This window comes from Oryzias latipes, chromosome 1 (assembly GCF_002234675.1).
Source record: "Oryzias latipes chromosome 1, ASM223467v1".
Taxonomy (NCBI): domain Eukaryota; kingdom Metazoa; phylum Chordata; class Actinopteri; order Beloniformes; family Adrianichthyidae; genus Oryzias; species Oryzias latipes.
The window spans coordinates 33,667,579-33,693,306 of NC_019859.2; the positions used below are offsets into that span (position 1 = coordinate 33,667,579).

At 43.5% G+C, this 25,728-nt stretch overlaps 1 protein-coding gene across 4 annotated transcripts; it reads right to left on the bottom strand.

The window, feature by feature from the left end:
* Positions 1-1,034: 1,034 nt before the first annotated feature.
* On the bottom strand, positions 1,035-25,352 carry LOC101166694 (protocadherin-10). Of its 4 annotated transcripts, none has more exons than XM_011480449.3 (5): positions 22,259-25,352; positions 21,315-21,373; positions 20,943-21,049; positions 6,008-6,168; positions 1,035-2,682 (listed from the first exon to the last, which is right to left on the bottom strand). In XM_011480449.3, the coding sequence occupies exons 1-5, from the start codon at positions 24,800-24,802 to the stop codon at positions 2,629-2,631; spliced, it is 2,925 nt and encodes a 974-aa protein (XP_011478751.1). In that variant the 5' UTR covers positions 24,803-25,352; the 3' UTR covers positions 1,035-2,628. The 4 variants fall into 4 exon arrangements, with proteins under 4 accessions (XP_011478751.1, XP_011478748.1, XP_011478746.1 ...); XM_011480446.3 differs by having other exon boundaries at positions 5,779-6,168; XM_011480444.3 differs by lacking the exon at positions 1,035-2,682 and having other exon boundaries at positions 5,428-6,162.
* Positions 25,353-25,728: the final 376 nt, after the last annotated feature.

Genomic DNA, 25,728 nt, shown 5'->3' on the forward strand with positions numbered 1-25,728 from the left:
TGCATTGACGTGTTCTCCCTACCATGACAAAGGTGGATAAAGGTGGAAAGATTTCATGTAATCCATGGACACCAGTGAATATCACAAATCATTGAAGAAAAAAGGTTCAGCGCACTGTCAAGTGGGTCTAGATGACCCCTCTCCCAATAGTAAAGTGCCTAGGATAGCACAAGGGTTACGTGTTGGATAAGCGAATAGAGCAGGACAAGCTACTTGACACAGTGGTGACAGGACAAAGCGCTTCTCTGAGATTCAGCGGGGAGGGGGGACGTTCCGGAGACGCAACAAAGTCCATGTGAAGTACCTCACGGTTGTGAGACGGACTCCCCACACAACGCAACGAAGATCCACCGCAGATGGACCAGTGTAAACTCAGGGTTCGATTTCTCTTTTTAGAGAGTGAAATTCCCATCAGTCTCAAAAAACAATTGCTCATAGATTAAATAGAAAACAAGGAGAAATCGAGTTGTACACATCCCTGGTGAGCACATGGACTCTATCTGAGAACTGGACTGAGTTGATGTGACATCACCTATAGAATACGATTTACTTCTGGCTCCGACCAAATAAAGCCAATTCCGTCGCAATTTTTTGTGTGACACACATGCTGCCATGTGGGAGCCAGTCCACGTCAGTAAGCAGTGATTGGTTGAGTAAATGTTACCGTGGCAATCACTCTAGCCAATCAGGAGTGAGCTTGTTGAAAGTCCACACCCTTTCCACAGAAAGCACAAATGTTTTGAACATGGGACGTTAGGGCCAGCAGGCACCACAAACCTTCATCAAGCCTTTTGATTATTTTCTTTATTTATCTTTTGGATAAATTACAGTAAAGAAAAAAAAAATGTTAAAAAAATACAATTTTAACAATTGTTTAAAAAAAATAGAAGGAATAACAGCTGTTTATTTCTCTATAGAAGTCTACGGAATTCCAGCTTGGAGCCAGTGGGAAACCCAAGGGGGAGGAGTCACTCAGTCCAGTTCTCATATACCGTCAATGAGTGAGCACAACAAAACACACAACAAAAAAGAACTTCATTGACACTATTTATTCACCACCACTGTGTGTATGCACGTGTGTCTGTGTGTGCGTTTGTGTGTGTGTTTGTGTGTGTCAAACCCTCTCCATGTTATGCCTTTTTATAACATTATGCAACACATCTGTGTATGCCTTTCTGGTATGATTGCAAAACCATTATTATTCTGCTGGATTATTATAGTCCCCTGTGCTGTACATGATCATATATTCTGCTAGTAAAAACACACAACAGGCCAAAAAAAGTGGTCTCTTTGCTGCATACAACAAGCCGCAGTGTTTGTAAACGGTGAAACTTAACAATCAAATAAGAACATTGTTGCTTGGTGTGAACAATTTTTGAGGCTGAAGCACTCCCCTCGTCCTCCTTCAGAAGAATACTTGGTTTTAGAGCACTTGGTATTATGAGACTGAATGATATGAGATGTAAAAACTAGCCAATGGCTACACAGTTTCCAGAAAAGTATATTGTGTATATATTTATATATATATATATATATAGTTATATATAAATTTATTAGCGTTTGAAATAGCACAGTAAACACATCGCACAGATGAGAGAAACCACTGAGTGTGTCTGATTGTTTATGTATAGGCCAATGGCATTCAAGGGAAGTACGTCCTGAACACTTCCTGTGCAGTCAGCTCACAAAGGATCTTAACAACTATTAGTTAGTACATTAAAAAAGTAAACAATCACTTCTGGCATTTCATTTATAACCTACACATGAGGTCCATGACTTCTTTCTTCTGCTTGTAATCTCATTGTTTACTAAAGAGGCAAGAAATCCCTGCTTTTGGCCACATGTTCCTGTCTGTTAATGTGAGCTGGAAAAGTTTCGATCTGCACACTTGAACCACACGGAAGAACAGAAACAAAAAGGAAAAAAAATGAAAGAAAAGAGAAGTTATATTAAGACAGTAAAGTTTAAAACCAGAGATACAGAATTTATAGTACTGCACATAATCACTGCTTGTCCTTGTTTCCTTACAACCTCATGTTTTCCATATTTTGTAACACCTGTACATCACCTGCTCTCACTTTTTCATCAATTGCCTAATTGTCTCTCGCTCAGTCCCCGCCCACCCCCCCAACAGTCTCTGTACAGCTGGCGTAGTGATGAGCTTACAAATAGCTAAAGGGCTCCGTGTGACGTTGGTTGTCGTTTGTACAGAAACATCAGATCTTCTTTTTCTTTATGTAAACAGGCACACACAGATTTGTAGAGGCTAACTCTTCCGTTAGGAGAAATCCTCCCTTCTCGTCAGAACCACATTAACTCCTGCTTTCTTCTCTGTTTTTCAGCTCATTTCTTCTGCTCCTGGATATCATCTTTGACAATTAGTTTCAGCCCTGGTCTCAGTCCTGCTGAGAGATATAAGGCCTTGGATTGCTCCTTGGATATCTAGAAGTTTACAGCTACACAGTATTCATTTCTTCTTTCCCGGGTCCACAGTCACTGCCGAGGCTTTGTCACAGTCTGCCACTCGAGAAAATGAAGTTTAATCAAGATTGCTGTTGTCCAGGTTGCATTTAGCTCAGTTTTATTTCACAGTTTCCAGCCTCGCTGCTGGTGGCCTAACATTGGAATTCATGCTGTCTCTGACAGGTCCACATGGAATGAACTAGCAAATCCTTTTGCGGGCTGAAAAGACAGAAAACAAAAAAACAAAACACTTGTTAAGATAAATGACTCATTCCCCCTGTGGTTTTTTAGTGACACAATTATTTTGAATGATCATCTTTTGAAGGATGTGTGCCACAAAGGACTCTGTGGGAAGTTATTTACACCATAAATGCTGGCTATCAGGCTCACCTAGAAAAAAAAAACATGTCAACCTATGAGAATAAATTGTAACATTTGGTGTCTACTTAATATGTGCACGGCAAATACAGAGCGCTGTAATAGCTTCATCAATTATCTATAAAAGGCTCATTTAACATTTATAAATCATTTTTCAAAGCAAAGCTGATGAACTGAGCTTTTCCACTGCAAAGTTTTAACTTACACTAGCCCTTATGGGTAATAAAGCTTTTATTTTTACAAAAGTAAGAGCACCAAAATATTAACCAAAACATTGCGATATCATTTTAGCTCATAACTCAATTTGAAAAGACGAAGAAACTGAAAATGAAAAAGCATGAACCTATGAGTTTTGGTTGAGCAAACAGGGTGAGAATTAATTCTGACCCTACGATTCAGACCCACAGACAGCTATATATGGAGCCAGACATGCTGTAGCACCTAAGGACTAAATAGCAATTATTTTTCACACAGAACGGGTGTGCAGGAGGGAGATTGGTTGACTCACTTAAGTAACAAACATGAAAGAAAGCAGGTTATTGTGCTCATCATTTACCTGAAGGACAGCCCGCAGGCCAGCATGCAGGATCATGGAGGATGGTGGTTAACATGGGGGTGACTTGACTGGAAATGACTTCTCTACTGAATATGAATATCATATCCATTCTCTGCTCTAAGAGCTCATGGAATATTCATGTGATGGTAGAGCTTGGAAAGCAATTTAAAGAAGCAAGAAATGTCCTCTTCTTAATTCACTTTTTTTTTTCAAAAGTCCTTTCAGCTTCTTTAGTCACGCAGATCACAATTTCTATTACATTGGGTATCAATATGTTTTATTCAACCAAGATCAATCAATTTGGCTCTGCAAAATGTTTAATGCATTTTCATGCACCTTTCACAAATCTTGTGTGCATGACTTTTTCAAGCCCTACTGTCTGACAGACCCCCCCCCCCCCATCATTATCTATATGCTATTGATCCACAAGAAAGCAAAAATACATTTTCAAGTTCTTGTTGCTGCCAAATGGACTTCAATCTTGATGCATATGAAGGACATTGAGAATAAGGAGCAGGAAAGAGGCCTCACGCTTGCCTTTAACAACCAGAAGACTGGGAAATTTTTTATCCTGAAACCATTTTCAGTTTTTCTCAAAAGCTTTGTAACACTTTTTTTTATTGTCCTACCATTTCTAGACCAAATTGCAGCAGAGAAGTCACTTTTGTTTTGGCAAATGAAATAATGTATGTGCCAGTTATGTTTTCTGAAGTGTGCAGTTGCTGGTACAAAATACATACTTTTGTTAATGCTCTTTCTGTAATGATGGCTTAAAGGCCGTGTCACACAGCCACTACGTCCATTTTACGCATTTTCCACGTATGAAATGTCGGTCTTTTGTGATAAATACAGTACAGACCAAAAGTTTGGACACACCTTCTCATTCAAATGAATGGGAAGGTGTGTCCAAACATTTGGTCTGTACTGTACGTCTGTACTGCGTTCATCATTCGTTGATGTGCGCAGATGTCTGTCCATGGTTTCAGCTGACGGGTCTATACAAGAATTTAGTCTTGAGCTGTAAAAAATTTTAGGTCGGTTGAGAATTACGCAGTTTATACGTATTTTACGCAGTTTATAGATAATTATTTCGTAAATCTTACGCAATTGTGCGTAATTTTTGCGAGGTGCATTTGCAAAATTGTAGCTTTCCATGACTGTTCCATGTATGTCTAATGGACTTTTCACGCATGAACCACCAATGTATAAATTTTATTGCACTCATATCACATTCAAATTACGTAATTGAAACACAAATCATTAATGACTTGCAGACAAACAACGCAAAATTCCCCCATGTTTCATGTTCTACATTCATTTACGTGATTTTTGCGTGGTTTATTTGTCCTTATACCATGGTCCAGGTGAATTCTCAATTCTGATTGGCTGCTGGGTTTACATTAGAAGTAATAATGTACAGTGATAATGTTCTGAATCACTGCGCGGGCTTCTTTAAAACAAACTTTTGCATCATCGTCTGGACAAAAACAAGCAGTAAGAGGTGGACTTTCTCTCTAAACTGATGCTTTATTTAACCCATCAGGACGATCAGCACAGATATATCGCTTTACTTTGCGGCCGCAGCCGAGATCAGAGGTCGGAGCGACGTACCTTAGAATAAATAGTCCGCTTCTTGTGAAAAATGATTTTGATTCAAACCGAAAAAATAACAAGAATAAAGGACTAAAAAGTGATTAAAGATTTCTTTCTTTTGTAAGTGACCGTGGTATAAGCGGGTAAATGGCCTTCAAAGTGTGCATTATCAGAATTAATGCACTTTGTGTGTTAATTTCTGATAATGCACACTTCGTTGGCAATTAACCCTTACTTTTTCCATGGTTCGTTTATGATGATCAGAAAGTTAACATAAAACCACAAGGTTTCTCACGTATATTCAGGTCTGACCAAATTTTATCTGTTTGAATATGCGCCAAATGTGGCTGTGCGACACGGCCTTAAGATAGACAATTTTTAAGGGAAAAATTGTGAGGAAGAAAAAAAGGAAAGTAAATGAAGGGGGCCACAGCAAATTGACATTAGTCCAGTGATTTATGTTTATTTTAGAACATTTGACATAATTACAAGCAGCATTTGGGGTAATGGTGGGGTCAGGAATTTGGAATGGGGGATTTTGAGGTTAGGAGGTCAGCAAAATAATGCAGTTTACATTTAATAACAAACATAAAATTTAACAAAAGAACAAAAACAAAAAAGGATTAAATATAACAAAAACGTAAAGCTTTTTTTAAACAAATGTAAATAATCAATATGAAAAGTCCAAATTGAAAATTAAGAGGCAAAGTCCCGCCCCCGCCTTTAGTATCTATACTGGACCAGCCCAAAATCGTACGGTCCAAGTGAAGTTTCATACTGATACTCACAGAGAAAGGTGGGTTTGTACGGTAGGGTCCCCCTATCATACTCTTTCCTCTCTAGCGTGCTGGAGCTGTACTGCTGCTGCTGCTGCTGCTGATGAAGGTGATGGGGAAGGCTGTGGTGTGACTGTGATCTTTGGCCGTCCTTGCCAAAGGTCGAAAATGACCTATCGTTGGACGAGGCGGTGGAGGAGGTCATGGTGAGTTGGTCGGAGAGATCGACGGAGGAAGATACCTCAGTGTTTGGCAGTGTGGCATCCATGCCAGGGACATGGAGGTTGCTGCGGTAGTCTGGACCCTGACGTCCATCTGATGGCACAAAGGATGGCATCCAGCAGCGGTCAGAGTGACCCAGCGCCTTGCACTCCTCTGTGCAGTTGGAGAACAGATCTGCAGCTTTCAGAGAGAGGGCAGGAAGGCAGGAAGAGATGGAGGCGGCAAACAGTCATGGAAGATTACAGAGATGAGAGAGGAAATAAGTGAAAGGGAAGGCAGAAAATGGTATTGGAAGAGGAAAGGGGGAATGGAGGAAGAGATAACAGCGAGAGGGAACACAAGTTAGCAATCATTTGTTGGTGTCACAGGCAGAAAAAGTGCAGTAAAAGCTATTCATCAAAGAGACAGTGCCAAAGCTGATGAAGAGGATTGTTTGTTTTCCTCCTCATCCCATTCATCCTCCAAGAAATGTTCAGTCAAAGTGTTATGTTCTCACAAAAACATGGACACCCCCACAGACACCCACATCCCACATCAGCATTCTCACACTCTGCATTGATTTTCTTTTTTTTTAAATGCCAGGAGCTGAATGTGAATCCATATCCCATCATCTTTACACAAAAAAATGACAATCATCTTCAGAGATGCACCTCAAAAACCAACACCAGCGTTCACTTGCCGCCGCTTCTCACTTTGGTGTCAATCATCAACATGCAAGCTGGCTGTGTGTGTAACTGAGACTCAGACAGTCCAAGGAACATTAACTCCTTCAAAAAAGATCAATTACCATCAGGAATTATATATTAGAATATGAAAGGCAAAGACACTACACAATCCTAAAAGAAAGGCTTTTGGATCGTGTAAAAAAAGAAAAATGACTGTGACAGAAATAAACTCAGTCATCATATAATGATAATGAGACCCTGCAGCTATTATCTGCATGTGCCAGCTGCATTTGTAGCTTGAAGGTTTTCAGTGGAGTTACATGAAGGTTGATTAACACATATAGAAATAATCTCAGCAAGAAGAAGAAGGGTTAACAAAAACAGCGGGCAAAGGCACATTCTTGTGACAACAGTTTCCACTTAGCATAACTAGCAGAACTCTGCGGCCATCTGGATATGAATCTGGCAGTGGAAATATACAGCGGTTCACCTTTTGCAGTCTTGTTGTTTCACAGATTTTTTTCAATGCAAGTTTGCATGTTTTTTTGATTCTGTTTTTTAACAGCGATGTTCTGTGCCCTGATTGGCTGTTGAGCTTGTTAATCAACCTCCCCCCCTTGCCATGTCTACTGTACAGAGACGCGGCTTGTGTAGTTTGCCACATTTCCATAAATCTTCAATCACAATGGGATCTTTGTTTCTATAATACTGGACTCTTTTTTTCTATGAACTCTGAGAGATTAGACAAAATAGAAAAGTGTAAAAATGTTAATTTATGTCTGAAAAAAATGTATGAAGTGTGTAGTGAGGGGTTTCTACATCCTACTTTGCAGATGTCACCTTATGTAAGTTATTTATAGTATGTTACCTCTGCAATAAGCCTGGGACAACTATATTCTAGAATAAATATTTAATTTTCTTTTCAAGTAAACCTCACACTAAAGAACTAAATATTATTTTACTACAATATGTTTTTCTAATCTTTCAACATCCAGCATAGAGTAAAGGCCCGTACACACCGGGACGAATATTCGCCAGGCGTTATTCGCCAGCGTTTTTCGCCACGTTTTTTGTGTTCACACCCAGGCGATTTTCGCTGACGATGAGTGGAGTGAACATGCAATTTCATTCCCTGACATTAGATGGCGCTTAATGTAAACGGAAATACTCCTGTACACAAGGTGGCGCTGCGCAACTTTACGCTTCTTAAAGTCGCTTTTCGCTCAGAAGAAGAGAGCAAGTATTTACGCGCTTGTCAGAATCAAACAAAGAAAACATGAATATTTCAAGCACCAGTTACTCCAACTGGTGCTTGGTTCGGGGATATTTTAGAATGTCCGTCATTATTTCTCCGCGGCAGTGTAGACGCTACTTGGCGTCTATCTTCTTCGCTGGTATGTGTGCTCAGCAAGGCAGTTTTGTGTTTGAGCGCCCCAAAGTTGTGTTTTACTTTAACTTCAGAAGCTCCAGTCACTTGTGCAAAAGCGCCATTCTCATTGGTCGAATAGATTTCGACGCGAGGCGTCAAAAAAAAAAAACGAACCCGAGGCGTATTTTTTTTTTGACGCTTTGACGCGTGGCGTTTTTTTGCGTCGGTGTGCACACTCTCATTGGTGCCCTTTGTTTAGTCACGAGGTGTTAAACGTCGGCGAAATTCGTCCCGGTGTGAACGGGCCTTAAGAGTCAAAAGCTTATTTTGCATGCATGCAAATTCTTAAAAGTAACTTTACTAAATTGCATTCATCTTTTTCTGTTATGTCCCTCCTGGGTCACAGGGCTGCTGGAGCCTATCTCGGCCACTTATGGCCGTTCGCCAGTCTGTCGCAGGGTCACATATCAGACACCAATGCACACTAGGTCCCCTATTGATGTTTTGCTTCAGGTCCTCCCGCCAGGGCTTAAGCTGGTGGCTTTCTGGCTGTAAGGCAAGACTGCTAACCACTGTGCCACCATGCAGCCCCTTTACTGAAATACCCCTTTTTTTTCATGGTTTCACAAATATTGCTATAAAAATGTTGACACATCCAGGAAGTCTCATTTTAGAGAGACGATTCTGAAACTATTTCCTGCATCCCATGGAAGGTCAGTGGGCACTCCTGCAACAATTCAAGACGCTTATGAAAGTCTTCATCTTGTTTTTTTGTTACCAACAGTCAAAGATCAGAGACGCAACTCTGAGCATGCACACCTCAGAATAAAGACAGAAGTGAGCAGGAAAAAGTATGCACTTTTAAGACAAAAATAATTCTAATTAAAATCGGTTTCACAAAGCAATAATACATATACAACTTTGGCTTAACTCTGCTTCAAAACAAGCGCATTATCAAGTGCATGAGAGATGTAATCTAGCCTACCTTCAAATTCCACATGGAAAAGTGTCATCACTTTTTCAAGAGCTACCACTGGGGCTGCTTCTTCTGTATTTGTGTGCCTTGAACAGATCTAATGTTGCTGTTAATTGAGGCCCCACAGAGAGTGAGACAGGCAACACGCCTGCACATTGGCCAGAGAGCCAGAAGAGACACAAGGCTCGCAGACAGAGCGAGGTCCAGACAGGCCGGGGGAGTCGCCGATTTCACAGACAGAGACAGCAGGTGGGAGAAGACTCCAGGAACCGTACGGAAGGAGAGCGGAGACCTGGACAGTCGCAGATGGAAAAAGCAGTGGCCAGAAAGAAAAACAGAGGGAGGTTCAAGCCTCACAGATGGAAACCAGAGAGGGGTTGACAGTAGCGGGGCAGTTCGGGGGAGGAATTTAATTTGGATGAAGAAAAGTTCAAAATATCCAATTAGACATTCGCTTTTGGAAACTCCAAACCTATCCGACAGACATTTTCTCCACATCCCTCCAGCTGTCCCCTCTCTCAGTTTCTAAGGAACACCAAGAAGAGTACAGAAAGCAAGACATGCAGTCGTATCGTTTTAATACGTAATCAAGTACTCATTGAAAAGTCACAGGGGCAGCTGAAAAAAAGGCAAACAGCCATGCACTAAAGTCTGACATCTGCCTCAACATTCACGGTATGATTCAACAAACTGCAAAGACCTTGGATTCCTGTTAAGTTTGTTTAACTATCAGGACTGAGCCTCACAGAAGGATAGCAAACCAGTGCTTTTTGCTGCCAAATTTAGCAGTTTTGCATTCCCTTTTTATAAAAAAAAAAACCTGTAATCTGTGCAAATAAGTGGTTTGAATTCCCTACTGTGGCACCTCTACAATACATCTGGTTATTTCTAGTTATGTTCATTTTGTATTTACCCTTTAGCCTTTCAATGGACTTTCCAAGAATTAATTTCGTCTTCTGACTTTAAGAGCGTTGACCTCAGGCCTTCCAATCATCTCAGGTGTTATGTTTTTTTTTCTTTGAGGAAAAAAGGTTTTTTAATGTTCAGGTTTCCAGCCTGATCAAGCACCAAAGGCTTGTGCTTCTCAGAAGACGGCACACTGGGAAGATGCAAAGTGAGCATTTTAATGTCAAGCAGCCACATTATCATGCTGCTGAGATGACGTGTGAGTATAGCGTGAAATTGTCTCTGTTTACCTTAGATCGGGCTTGAGGAGAGTCACAACTCATTTCCGCTGCTGGTTTGCTCTCTAAAAATGTGAAGTGTAAAGACATGTTTGCTAACAGGAGAAAAACATCTCACTTAACGTGAGGGTATGTAAATGTAGTCAAGAAAAACAGACAGAAAGGCCGTGCACACATGACACCCAGTCACTGTTGATCCCCAAGATGCACCTTTTCCATCCTCAGGCAGGAAGCACAACAATGCAAACGGTGACTGGCAGTGACAGCGCCTGCTCGCAGCTCTGTCACTGTGACCTCAACATGCAGGAACACACAGATCCATGCTGCTCCTCTACATGCACACACAAACACACGGAGGCAGACCACGTTTCACCGTGCAAACCCAGCATACATGCTACTGAGCAATCAGTGTTCCTGTTCCCTTCTCCACTTCCTTTTTCCCATTGAAGCTCTGCATGTTGCCGACATCCCATGTCGGTGTGATTAGTCTAATTGTGCAGCCTGACAAACTTCCAGCAAAATGAGCGGAACGGATTCTGGGAACATGAGATCATTCTTTGGAGACTCTTTCAACTACAAATGCTGTGCTGTGCTCAGACTTGCAGGATCTTCATGCACCCGTTCACCTCTTTGTCCCTCTTTCTCAACTGGTCCGTCTCTTTCTCTTTCCTTCTTGCTTTTATTATTTTGTCACCTTTAATCCTCCCTGCTCATCTTTCTCTCATTTCATTCTTTTTTTCCTGTCCTCCGAAAACAGAACAGTCCTGCTCCCCCAGGTGAGAGTGTCTTCTGTCCAAGCCTCTGTTTTTCATCTTGTCCTCCACAGCTCCAGAGAGAGCCCCGACATAAAACATCAATATTTGGACAGCAGTGCAGGACGACAGGGAGAGCCTTAGCCTTCTTACACGGCCGAGGATGAAACAAGGCAACCACAGACCCCCCAAGACCGGAGCAGCAGAAGGGTTTGCGCTATGTTCCATTAAGAAAAATATGCTGACTTTTGTTTTTCATACTAAATTTTTAAACAAGCTCAGCAAAATACTTGTACACTGAAGAAGAGTCAATGATGTCCACTTGATAAATATCACCCCTTCTTTTATGTTAAGGCAAACCCATTGCATTGAGTGTAATTATTTGTCTGCAATTTTTCTGCAAATCCAGTTAGTTATAGCACATACAAAACAATTTGTCATCACAAAACCTTATTTAAGGGGAATTACTTTTATTGCTTGAGGTTATAAGTAACTTTGTGGTTTTTTTAATTGTGGCTGTCAAGAGTTACACTGATTAAATGATGATAAAGTCAATAGCATTGATGCATATGAGACACTGTTGTTATGATATGACAGTGGTATTTGTTTGTCTTTAAAAACTTAGGCATATACATGTTTTCTTCCAAAGGTGAGATCATATCGCTCCATTTGAACATTTTGACTTGTTTGACCAACACCAGCTGGTTTCTGCAGATATTTTGCATTGTTTGGATGATATAAAAAATATAAAATATGGTACTGATCAAAAAAATTAACTCTGCTTGGCTTAAGAACACAGGTCTTGTTTTAACCCTCCTATTATCCTTGGGGTCAATTTGACCCCAATTCAGTGTTCGTCATTAAAAAATAATAGTTTCATGACTTTTCCTAATTTGATGGGGACAAATGATTAAGCATTAAAATATCATGATGATAGTTTTTCAATGTGCTAAACACACATTGCATACATTGGTGTTCCTCGGGGGTCAATTTGACCCCAGGCTGATTTAGCCGTGTAAAACTTGTCTTCCTGTGTGTGTGACCTAACATCCCCACACCTGCAGGTGCAGAGTTGATACACAACAGGGGGGTGGGGAAAACAACTATTCCCACGAGAACTTTGATATTTCTCGTGGTGTGGTGTGAAATCCTGCCAAAATGAGGAAGCCAATGTAGGCTTGTGAAATGATCACATCCAAGTCTTTCCACCAACACATGCCTCCCTTCTAAAGTTATCATCTCAAGTATTTATGTCAATTTTCAATTGATGGTTATATATTTTATGTTTTATATATATATATATATATATATATATATATATATATATATATATATATATATATATATATATATATATATATATATATATATATATATATATATATATTATAGTGTTGAACTGTAACACTTGAAGGTCACTTTACTTTGCTGAACGTCACTTTGCTGCTGCCGCAGACAACAGAATTTCCCCATCGTGGGATAAAGTTTTATGTCATCTCATCTCTCAAATGAAGAGCTCAAATAATGACTTTGTCTTCAACATGGCTGACTGTGTCTCTGGTGGGTTACACTCTTAGCAAGAAATATGTCTGCAAGGAGTATGCACAAACTCTCTGCACATCCTGTGTACAGTAGTGCAGACTAAAAGCTCGACTCTTGGCCATAAAGAACTGTTCCATGTTCTGACTATCTGACTTATGTTCTCATTGTGATTCTCTTTTTCACACAAAAAAACATTAAAAAAGGACAAAAAAAATAAAAAGTCCCTAAGTCTACCACTGCCACTCTGTCCCAAGCCCAGATAACAAAAGAGGAGGGGCAAGTGAGACTTTATGGGGACCAACCACAAACATGTCACAAAAAAGGAGATAAAAATAAGTACCGTAAATTCCGGACTACAAAGCGCTCCCGATTATTAGCCGCACCCACCCATTTTCACGTGTTTAACTAATTTTATACATACACAAGCCGCGTCGGGGTACAAGCCGCATGAAATAGGCAACATTGTCATCCTGACGGATCACTTCCTGACTCAGAGTGTAAGTGTGATTTATTAGCACACAGTGGGTGGAGTCATTTTTGCCTCAGGCTCATGTCTTTGAGTCTATCTGCATCTGCCAAACAGTATGCAACTCTATTCTGTTCACAAGTTCCTCAGTTATGGTTTTTATTTTTATTATTTTTTTTTAACTTATTGACAATCTAGGTATCATACATAAAATTACAAACAGTAACCATATAATCAACATTACATCCCTCAGTTATGATGAGGAAATTTACATCCCCGATCCCCCATTTCCCATGAGTCTTAGGGGCTAAAGGCGGGGCCAACGCCCGGCTCGCCATTCTGTTGTACGTGTTTAAGAATGAGTATCAGCAGTGCATGGAGGGGTGAACGGGTAAAGCTCTCCTTCCGCTTGTGTCGCGGCAGCGTTATGGGAGTAACAGGGTTGTTTAAAAAACACGCTAGTAAAATAAAGCAGCGACGACTGAAAAGCGCGCGCCTCAGCGCGATACGCGCGCCTCCTCGCGGCGCGTGGGTCAGAAGTTTCCTTCCACAACAAACACTTGCTCCGCGGACGCCTCGAGTAAGCCCTGGCTGCAGCCTGCAGAATGGCTCGACGCCTCCGCGCTCCCGCGCGCTCCTTGTCTCCCCTTCCTATCTACTCCGACAGCTCTGGCCAGCGCGGCTACAGGGAGGAGCGCTTCGTCCCCATTGCGCCGGTGGACGGAGCAAATCGTGTCTGTGCAGAGCAATCGGGCTTAATACTGTACGTTTTGTGTATGAGGGGCGGATGCGTTGTTACGTGTGGGAGCCTTCAGACTGCCATCGGCCCCGCAGCTCACACGACACGCAGTCTCCAGCTCACACGGAGGCTGTGAGCGTTTCAATGCAAATCTCTGCTCAGTCCTTAGAAACCGTTAACACGACCACGTCAATTTGTGTTTCCAGTCGTGTCCCGACAAAATAAAGGCTGATATTATTGCCACATATTTACGTGCAGCCAGCCGAGTCACTATGACTCAGAGGTAAATGCACTCCTGAGCATGCGCTGTTCTCTCCGTCACGCAGCTGACCGGCTTTTCCAAACCCGTTGGTGATTTTTTCACGCTGCTTTTAACGATTGCTTTTAACTTGAAAGCTTCATCATATTGTAGCGGCGATCACGTGCACGTTGGGTCTAATGGCACCAAAGGATTCTGGGATGCGGCTGGACATGCGTGTTTCGTTTTGTTGAACCATGACTGAAGTGTCTAAGACCTGAAGTCAGGTCCATGCTGTTTGGCTGCTTAGAGGTGTGTTGAAAAACAAATGACTTGTGATTGATGTTAGAGAATTCAAACCATTCACTGTGTCCAAAAATACGTACACGGCGGCCGCCAATAAAATCCAATAATTAGCCGCGTCACTGAATAAGCCGCAGGACTGTAAGCGCAGGAAAAAAGTAGCGGCTTGTAGTCCGGAAATTACGGTAAATGAATATGTTCATAAAAGGAAAGGGGGTCACTAACATCTGCCAATATGTTTTATTCTGTGAGAGTCATGAATGTGCACCCCATAATTAGAAAAGATTTGGATGAAACTTTTTCAGCATCCACTAACTCTAAGACTGAAAGTTTAACCTGATGGTGGCGCTACAGCAAAGGTCATGAAATCACCAAAACCAATAGGGTTCATGCTCTTGTGGTCATTAATGTATTCAGTACATTTGAAAAGATTTGTATGAAAACTTTTCAGATACATTCATTCTAATTTAAACGTTTGGCCTGATGGTGGCGCTAGAGAACAGGTCAACCCACTGATCTGTTTCATTACCAAGGGGTTATTTATGTATTCAACAAATAAACAACGTGCCTGACACAAAAAAAAGTGTGTTAACAATTTTATGTAAATCGTTTTCTGAAAGCAAATATCCCTGGGGTCAAATTGACCCCAAGGGTGAAATGTGTGAGTAATATTTGAGGATAATACGAGGGTTAAAGGGCGTAAGAGTGGAAGCAAACAATGGCGGTTAGATTAAAATGTTCAGGATGAGTTAGGGGGAGGTTTAGTTTAGATAGATATAAATAACTTCCAGATAAATCTGGAAATAAATGTGGTTGTGGTCGTGACAAATGAGATTTCACATGGAGACATCCTTCCTGGGATCAGTGTTTTGCTGGAATCTTTCGGGCAGACTGCAGCAGATGTTTGCCAACTTTAATCCAGGACAAGAGTTATGACGTGTATTTCTTTTGAGCAAAGCATGTTCATGACCGCTGCACGCACCCAGGCAGTCATGGCAGGGATTTGTGTCTGTGGAGCTGACTTACATACACTCCCATTTTCAGGAACCTCTTTTTTTTGACAAAACTGGGAATACATCTTTTTTTCTTTTTTTTTTTAAGCTAGTGTTTTCATCAAACTCAATCCATACGTGGGTAAATCTGAAGAACACTCGTGTCCCTTTTTTCTTCCATTTCGTGGTTGGGGTAATATTCCGTCCATTGAAAAAAGCACTCTCTATTGTATTCCGGAGAACGTTCATCAGGACGCTCAACAATACATTACACAGTATTGGTAATTACAACAGTGAAGCTTATTGTGGCTGCCGTTTATTCCCACACTAAAAAACCTGAACTAAAGAGCTCATGTGGAACATTTTGTGAATTTGTTTGCATCCATGAGAAATTTGTCAGAAAAACATGCTATTTAAGGCTGCTGTCGGAGCGTTTTTAGCTTTAATCATCATGTGATTTGTATCAAACAGCTCACATATGAAGGACATCTATTAGTGCAGTTTTATATATTTCTGTGTTCTGTTGAGACACACTCAGCTCTTTAAACATTACTATCTGCTAGTAGTTTATGGAGGCTTGAGTAACATCTGTTACATAATATTTGGTTTTATTCTGAAATATTTCATTACTCCTGGTTAATGCTTTCAAAAGATTTTTCCCCACATTTCTATTTGCTGATTTGTTTATGTCCCTCGATGTTAAACGAAATATTCTGAGTTTCTTCTAATTTAATATTAAATCATAACAAAGCGAATCGTCGGAAAATTAGTCAAACATCTGTGAGCATATTGCCAATCGTTGCGTCTTTTAAAATGTGGACTTTGTTCTAGGTGTTAAAAAATAGTCACAGCATTCAATAATATGCCTCAAATTTCAGCATTTTAATAAATAAACTGCTCTTGCAACACATTCCTTCTCCCATCATCCCTTTGGAGCTTTTTTGAAATCAACAAAATAAACAAATGCAGAAACTGTTGAAAAAAATGAAACACCTGTTGACAGCAACAGCGGGATCCTGACAGATCCCAATAAATGTGACCGGTTGCTTCCAATACTGTAAAAAGGTCACAGCCGTAAATTATGTTTTACTTTTTTACAGAAAAAAGGATGAATATTTACAATATTTATGACTTTCGGACGTCTTTCAAATGTTCTTTTTCATGTGGAATGTCCAGCAATACTCATAAATCTGTGTCTCTGCACCGACCAGCTCTCCGTTTTCCTGGTTTCCATGGCACCAAAGGAGAGTCTATCAAAAGCTTTCCCACTAAATTCCTCTGACAGCTCTCTGACATGGAAAAAACCGCAACAAAGTGTACGCCACTAATTCATAATCAGCCGTCTTATACACAGTTACCACGGTTATTTAATTGTCCCATTTGTCATGGCTGTTGTTCTCCCCAAAACAAACGCCATGATAATGATCGTTTCTAGTTTCCTAGCCGTCATGCGGCCTTCCACAGCTGACTGAATGTATCTGATGGGCCATTTTCTCCACCCGGAGAACACTTTATCTGCTTATATCTGTCACCTCCATTTTCTTTGCTTGCTCAGTGCTGCTACTTAACTTTGCCTGTGCAATGAGGGAAAAAATGTGGAATTTGAAGATGGGGGAGTTAAGGTGTGGCACTCACTTAGGGAAGCTTTGGCTGCTCACTTCAGACAGGAATGCTTTCAGGAAAACCATTTGCCTGCTTTATTTCAAAGCATCCCAGACTCTTTGATTTAAAACATCGGCGGTAGAGATATTTACGAAAGTGTCAGCTGAGCGGCCAAGCGGGAAGGCACGGCAGGTGTAGTTGATGACATGCCAACTAGAAATGCTTTCCCCCTGATTTGAAATATTCCCAAGTGGAGCTAAAGGGAAAATATGCCACGAGTTCTCGTGTGGAAACCTCGTCTCTGACCCTCCTTTGATAATTGCTATGCAAAGAATCAGAAAATGAATTACTGATCAGCCGAGTGTGTGCAGAGCCAACGTGAGGGAGAGACAGAATGAAGGATGAAACCCTAACACAACCCTGGGAGGAGAGGGTGTCAGACAGACTTGGGCACTTCTGCATAGAAAGTGCAAGCATGCATATATTCATATCAGATATACGTGAGGATGTGCATGTACACACCCTGCTGGCTTTTCCAGACTCAACTAAAAATGGCCCCAGTTTTGCATTTTGGCTTCTTGCTTCTTACTTCAGAACACGCTGTTCTTCAGAACAATACAAAGCTCACCTCAGCAACTGCAACAGCAGATAACCACTGGGCAAAAACTAACAACAATGCAATCTCTATTAACAAGTCACACAGAGACACAAATGAGCAGTGAGGATGGTTGTTCAGAGGAAATACTGTATATAGCTGGCAGAGCTCCAAGCTTTTGTTACCTCTCTCCCCTCTTACGTTGAATCTCATTTAAGCTTCTCTGAGCACCGTCTCAGAGGGGAGTGCTTCCTCAACACAGACATCACCGCTTAGCCCTTTTTTTTTCTTGTAGACACAACACACACACTATAAAGTCCCATATTTGTGTCATGAGTAACCCTTGTGCTGTCCTAGGCACTTTAACATTGGGAGTTGTGTCATCTAGACCCACTAGACAGTGCGCTGAGCCGTTTTCCTTCAATGATTTGTGATCTTCACTGGTGTCCATGGATTACATGAAATCTTTCCACCTTTATCCACCTTTGTCATGGTAGGGAGAACACGTCAATGTAAGGGTGGGGTCATCTAAGATAGCACAAGGGGTAAACCTACATACTAGATCAGACAGTGGTACACCGTTACACCCACACACAAACACACACACACATTGCCTCTGATTACTGTGAAACTTAAGGGTCCTTCTTTCCAAAATACCAGTCGTGTGTTATTACCTCCCATGGAGCACTAAGCTGTTACCTTCTGAATCCAAGATGACGAACAAATGTTGGTTTTTCCCATATGAAACACGCAGTACGGCACTAACTGTGCACTCTCCCAGGCCAGTGCCAGAAAAGCAAACTCTGAGCCAAAAACAACAGAAAATGAGAAGAAGAAACCTGCCAGAAGACAGAGAAAGTCACACTGTCTCTATTTTTTTCTTTTTTAGAAAAAAACCAGCAGAATTCAAGTCAGAACCGTTTTGAATCTAAAATAAGTGTTGAAGTAAAGTCTCAGAAGATCATGTCAAGACGGATTCCACTCTAAACCCTGTGGTTACCTGCTAGTTGAATAAGTAAGGATGCACATAACACATTTTCTTTTTTTTCCCCCCTTTGTCTTTTCTTTTAGCCTGCAGCAGGAAAGCTTGAAAAAGAGCCAAAATCCGGCTGGGGATGCTCCTCCACAGATTCATAAATCCTGTCATGATGGACAGCTTCCAACACCAAAAGCACGCTTAACCGTTTGTCCTAATATTTATTCCACTGAACAATGAAGCTCTGAAAAAGTAAATAATGGGGGCTTGGAAACTCTCCAGTGCTGCATTCTAGTCTCGCACAGTTTGACCTTCCCAGCCTATTTCACGAGTGAGGGCAGGGAGTGACACCACTGCTGCATACTGCCTTGCTATTCTGGCTCAGTTCATTAATAATGTCAAACGCTGCAGAGCCTAATGAGGGCCCCCCTCACTATCCTACACCTATCTGATCTCCTCTATTTGTATTCCCAGCACTGATATGATATTTGGCCAGCTGCGGTCTAGACAAGGGTCTTACATGCGCTGTGCAGAACAATTCTTCGGAAGGAAAGGGCAGTTCAATATGAAATTAGATTTTGTATTGCTCCACTTTTGCCCGACTCCACTTTGATCGATAAACAGGTACTAACTAAATAGAATTTCAGAGAGAACAAGGAGGGGCTTGTGATAAGATCTACTAAACCCTTTTCCGATGAAATCCTGCTGTGCTGCAGAGTGCAAAAAAAGCAATGCGGGTCTGTAAATATACCCCGGGCTGAGAGGGAGGACGGAGAAACGTTGGCCAATTCCAACATTTCTGACTCTGCTTTAACTGGCGCCGAACTGTAAAAAAGAGAAATCGAATGCCATAAAGAGGGTTTGTCCAGCTGCAAAACACTTTTACATTGAGGGACTTTAATGTCCTTAGTTTCATCAACTAGTAATGAGGAACAAATCTTTAATTTAGTGCTCATTAACGTCACTTAATGCTAAAGCTCTGGCCAAATGGTGCTGGACAGAGAATGATGAGTTAACGATCAGTTATTTAAATCAGACTGGAGTTAATCACCTACTAATTACGTCTCAGTCCTTGATAAAGCTCTTGTCAATAGATAATCAATTGTAAATAATTAACTAACTGTCAGTAATATTCTAACTGCATTAATGCCTAATAGGGTGTTTGTATCAATATTTAGTTATCAATCTAATAAAAATACAATAACCTATATTGACCAAAAAGTGTTTTCGTTTATTTTTTTTTCTAAGGAATTTTGTGTGGAATTTGTATGTCTGTCACATAATTTCACATCTGTCTTGTTTTTCTATTTTTTTTTGTTTTTATTGTGGGCAGTTGAGAGAGAGAGTTATGTGGTATACCCTCCAAAGACTGAATGATGAAGCCTAAAAACACAATTCCAAGTGTTGTGACCAGACAATTTCAAAAACACAGTCAATGACCCGTTTCCTCTGTGCATGTTCCACATCTGAAATGATCCCATACAAAGGACTGAATGAAAAAGGAAGCAGCCAGCCATTTCTAATGATGAACTTCACTTCACATAGCCAGATCTATTGGTTTGGAACACTTGAAAAGATGTGAAAACATCCACACACAGAGTACAGGTTGATTCCATTCTTAGTATCTGGGTTAATTTCTTATGAATTATTTCTTTGTTTTGTGTCCTCTCAAGGAAAGCAGAGCAGAACAGGAGTAATATATTATTTCTCCTCACCTATAGGTACCTGGAATTTCTTAATAATGAGGTACCTTCACACTAACACGCTGTTACCAATCCATTAGACAAAGATTGCTTGTTGACAATGATCTGATCTGATGTCCACCAGGAAACTAGTTTGTTAGGGAGATGTTCTGATTCATTGCCTTTACAATTGGTAACATTTGATCCAGTCATCATGAACTAATCAGTATTTAGTCGATGGGGTTTGGCCAGGGCGTCGTGGTGAGGTTTAAGTCTGTGACTGTTTCTCATCTCTAAAGGTTGTGTTCTTCTCAAAGTGTTACCATAAGCAACAACAGACAGCACAATGCATTGACTGCAAGGCTGACTCAAACGCTACTCGTTACGGCAATTTAGCTTTCATGGCGTTTACTCTCACTTGACTGGACCTATTGATCCGAGCGGTGAAGCTGCGCGCGCCCCACACTGCCTCACCGCCAGGAGCTGTCCTTTCAGCACCACTCCGTGCTGAAGCTGCAGCGGCGCGCGGGGGGGAACACCGCGGACAATACATGAACAAGGGACTTTCGCCAAATATTACCCCCCCCCCCCCCCCACACACACACACACACACACCCACCCACCCACACATACTCACACACCCCACCTCCACCCGGCCGTGAAATACAATCAACACCTCTGAGGCCCGTTCACCCCAACCAGCAACCTCCGAGCTCGTGCGCTATCAAATTAAGGAAATGAAAAGTCAGCGGTGCGCACCAGCAGCTCCGCATTACCCCATTCACAAACCCACTCTGGTTAACCGGAACGGGGGCGGTGGGGGGGGGGGGGCATTCATGTGCGTGTAATTACGGGGGATGCGCAGGAGCTCACCAGCTGAGTGACCCCTGTTCGTGGCGTCGTGGTCACTGTCCCCCTGCTCGCTGTCGCCGTGACCGCTGTCTTTGGAGCTGACGATGTCTGCTTCTTGAAAGGCAGAGCTGGAGAACGAGAGGGGCGGTGCGAATGGGGAGCAGGAGGAGGTGAGAGAGAGAGAGAGAGGAGAAAGCGGAGCACAATCAGAATAGTCCAATGATGTTGACGGAGGCCGTTAGGAGTCTAAACTGGATGTGAAAACCTGCTGACACTTTTCCTCGTCACCTATGGGACTACATGAACGATTCAGACACGTTTAGGGTCTAAAACTTAAAAAAATTATCGAAATATGCTCATAGTGAACGTGTTCGTGATGGTGTTTTTCTGTACCTGTTGACACGCCTGGGTCTGTCCACCAGATAGCTGAGCTCTGCTCGTTGATGTTTTGTCTAAAACAGAAAAAAAAAAAAGCAGAACCGTGTATTTGGTCAAACTTACGCCGACAGGAGGCATGCTTGAAGTAACCTGATCCACGCGTGTGTGTGTTTGTGGAGGTGCGCGTCAGATGGGGGGGGGGGGGGTGCTGTGCTAGTCAAACTTGCTGGAGTGAAAGAGAGGAGATGATAGTGGGGGAGAGGGAGGAGGGGGGGGGGTGGAGGAGGCAATTGAATCCGTTAATGATTGAGCAGCCCGATGCCGAAACTGAACAACCTTTGTTCACGCTGCTGCCGTGCTGGGTCGTGCGTGGAATACTTAACACCCCAAAAAAGCGAGGCCGCGACTCGCAGGCTGGCTCCACTCCAGGCTCAATCAACAGAAACCTCCACAGCGCCACGAGCGGAACGCGCAGGCCGACCGCGCGAGCGCAGCTCGTTTACCTGTGTCCTCTGCTCCGCTGCTCATATTCACCAGCTGAAGTTGAAGTACGTTGCGCAACAACCCTTTTAAGTCAGTCTTACTGTCACTCATCTTATTTCACCAGATGAAACTGATTTGATCTTAATGGGTTGATTTCAATCTGAGTGCCATGAACCTACAGCCTGTAAATCATGACAGGCACAAACACTTAACTTTATTTTGGATTCTGAAACGTCACTTAAGATTTAACTATCTGCGTTTCCAATCGCCATCACGCTTGACGGTGATTAACCCAGAAGCAGCAATCAGGGCCTGATTCCTCTCTGACTTGGCTGCTGCGCGTGACCTAAATGGACAGCAGACTTTGACATCACACAGATGATGAATCCCAGAGATATCTCGGTACACTTCTAACATGAACTGGGGGTTTTACGTGGGGTCCGGGGGGGAGGGAACCTGATTCCGTCCTCTCTTACCTCACTGGAGAGGATGCTGCCGTTGGAAATGATGTCCGGCTGCTGGTCGCTGTAGCCGGTGATGATGGCCCCACAGGGGTTGCTGCGGTCCGTCTCTGCGCTGCGGGAGGGGCTGCACGGCTTCAAGAACATCAGGTCCGTTTTTGCGGACTCGGGTGTCAGACACACCTGGTAGCAGTAGGAGTTCTGGTTCTGGTGGTGCGAGCCGAACCCCCCACCCACTCCCCCGACTCCAGATTCTTCCACGGGCACCTGTCCCACGGGGCCCACACCTGTCGTCACGTTGGTGCTCTGAACCAACATGATGTCGGATTTGCTCAGCTTCTTCTGCTTCCTGCCGCGAGCGTGTCTGCTGCAGCACGAGCAGCAGCACAGGCAGCAGTCGCCGGCCAGCAGGCACGTGTACAGGTTCAGCTTCTTGTCCTTTTGACAGCGCACGGCCAGCACGATCATTGCCAGGAGGAAAATGAAGGAAACGGAGCCCAGGGCAATGATGAGAATAAGAGTGAGGTTAAGTGAGATGTCCTTCGACCTGGAGGCCGAGCTTCGGTCTCCGCTGCGGCCCTCCACAGCACCATCCACAAGTATTACACTCACGCTGGCAGAGGAGGACAGAGGGGGCTGCCCGTGGTCCCTAACTTCTATTAGAAGGTCATAGAAGCCCTGGGGGTCCCTTTTGGGGGAGATCCTGCGCGCTGTCCGCAGCTCCCCGGTCCTCCAGTCCATGCGGAACATCCCCATCTCGTTGCCCCGGAGGATGCTGTAGGACAGACGTGCGTTCTCGCCGTCGTCTGCGTCCATGGCAGCGATGCGCGTCACCAGATAGCCAGGCTCTGCAGAGCGCGGCAAATGCTCCTTGGCTGTGCCGTTTTTGCCCACGGGGCCCGTGACGGTGGGGGCGTTATCGTTTTGGTCAACTATGATGACATTTACTGTGGCATTGGAGAAGAGCTCAGCAGCACCCGAGTCCTTCGCCTGGACCATGAAACTGAACTCCTTCAGCTGCTCGTAATCGAAGGAGCGCAGCGCGTATAGATACCCGGTGTCCTGGTTTATAGACACATACGTGTCCACAGACATGCCCTGGATGTCACACCCCAATATGGAGTAGGTAATGAGAGCATTTTGTCCCACATCAAGGTCCACTGCGCTCACGGCGTGGATAAACGCGCCGGGCACGTTATTCTCAGTCACATACACATCATAAACCGCCTGCGTAAAGCGCGGCGCGTTATCGTTCTCATCAGAGACGTGCACTTTTATAGACTTGCTGGTGGCCAGTGAGGGCTGACCTTTATCTTTGGCCACCACCGTTATGGTGTAGGAATCTGTGCTCTCTCTGTCCAGCGGCCCGTCTGTAACAATAGTGTAGTAGTTTTTAAAAGAGGACTTCAGCTTGAAAGGGACGTCTCCCAGTATCTCGCAGCTCATCTGCTCGTTGTCACCCGAGTCTCGGTCCGAGACGCTGAAAAGTGCGATAACGGTGCCGAGCGCGTCCTGCTCGCTCACTGAATCCGTCACGGTGCTGAAGCCGATCTCTGGCGTGTTGTCGTTCACGTCCTGAAGTTTGACCAGCACTTTGCAGTGCGCAGGAACGGCGTTAGCGCCCAGATCTTTAGCCTGGACAAAGATCTGGTGCGTATTGCTCTCTTCATAGTCCACCTCACCCGCCACCTCTATCCTGCCCGTCCTGGCATCAATATTGAACAGGTCTCTTATTGGCGGGCTGTTGTGACTGCTGAAAGAATAAACTACTTCCCCGTTCTGTCCTTCGTCAACATCCGTGGCGCTGAGCTGAATGACCAGAGTGCCCACGGGGGAGTTTTCCCGCAGGTTAACCGTGTACACCGACTGGTTAAAGGTTGGCGCGTTGTCATTTGAGTCCAGAACTTTAACGACCAGCAGCGCCGTTCCGGTCCTCTGTGGATTGCCCCCGTCCACAGCAGTGAGCACATAGCGGTGCACCGCCTGCTGCTCTCTGTCCAGAGGCTTCTCCAGAACCAGCTCAGCGAACTTGTTCCCGTCGGTCTGAGTCTGCACATCAAGGTAAAAATAGTTATTTTTCGTTATGGCATACGTGCTGAGCGCGTTCGTGCCAACGTCGGGGTCGAACGCGTTTTCTATGGGGAAGCGAGTCCCTGGGATGGCGCTCTCTGATATTTCCACGGTAATGTCCGTCTCTGGGAAGCTGGGTGGGTTATCATTGATATCCATTACTTCGATCTCCACGCGAAACAGCTCCAGTGGGTTGTCCAGAAACATTTCCAAGTGCAGCTGGCACGGGGTGGTCTGCTTACAGATTTCTTCCCGGTCAATTTTCTCCTTCACCACGAGCGCACCGTTCTCCAAGTTCACCTTCAGGTAATTTGTCCGCGAGTTGGGCACCGTCTGGAAGCGGCGAGCGGAAAGTTTGGTAATGTCCAGCCCCAAATCCTCAGCAATATTCCCAACCACGGTGCCAGGCTCCTGCTCCTCTGGCACAGAGTAGCGCAGCTGACAGACAGCTCCATTCAAAATGGAGAGCAGGAGTATTGACCAAATCATCTCCTCTGCCTCTGTCCAAGTGCACTTTAAGACAAAAGTAAAACGTTATTCCTTTTTCTCAGAGGACATGGACAGCTCCTGTGCTTTCTGTCCGTAAGAAGACGGGGAAGTAAACAGCAGAGAGGCTGCCCAACTTTAAAAATTCTCTCCTGTGCCTCAGGTCAGTGGAACATTGCGTCGTTTCAGCTGTGACAAGCACAGCCATTTGATCCAACCCTCTCTGTTAATCAATTCGGCACCGGTCTTTGAGTTTTGGCGTATGCGCATACATTGCCGGCTGGAGCCAGGACGCACAGCCAAGACTCCGTGTGCACAGAAACACACTCTCTTCTTTTTTTTCTTTCTGGAAAAGTCACAAATAGAAGAAAAAAATTCCACTCGGGCCAAAAAATTCGGGAAACTCCTTTTTATGCACTCAATAAATCAATAACAGCTCCCTTCCAGCACGACAAGACTTTCCCTCTATCTTTTCCTCTGTGGATGTAATCACTGCGCTTAAGCGCTCAAAGCGGATGATGTTCTCAGCTCGGCTTCTGTAAGGCGAGTGTGAGCGGTGGGGTTGCTTTTGCGCACAGCTCTTTTCCCCAGCAGCCAATGATATTCTGAAACATCGGGTGTGATGGCACCTGATTGGGGCTCCGAGACGCCAGCCAGGGCGCACATCGGACCCTCATAACAAAACCAGTTACGCGCGGGTTCACTCCCCCTTTTCCCTTCTCTCTTCTCTGCCACTCGCTCCTCCAGGCTCAGTCAAAGTTGCAGCACACAGATTAAATGTTACACATTCCGTGAGTTTAATAGAATATCAATGGTTGGCGGCGTGGTGCTGGCGCTGCGTCAACCTCTCATAATGGTATGCTTTTTTTTTAAATATTGCCAGTTATCACAAGGATTTTGAACTCGTAATGAAAGGTTTTTCATCAGAA

Bases quoted from the DNA above. Each gene is read 5' to 3' on its own strand.
- LOC101166694 (XM_004066281.4), bottom strand. From the start codon at position 24,802: ATGATTTGGTCAATACTCCTGCTCTCCATTTTGAATGGAGCTGTCTGT. The intron at 21,050-21,314 runs GTACAGAAAAAC...CTCGTTCTCCAG, and splicing joins AGACCCAGGCGTGTCAACAG to CTCTGCCTTTCAAGAAGCAG. The intron at 6,169-20,942 runs GTGAGCTCCTGC...TCTCTCTGAAAG, and splicing joins GAACAGGGGTCACTCAGCTG to CTGCAGATCTGTTCTCCAAC.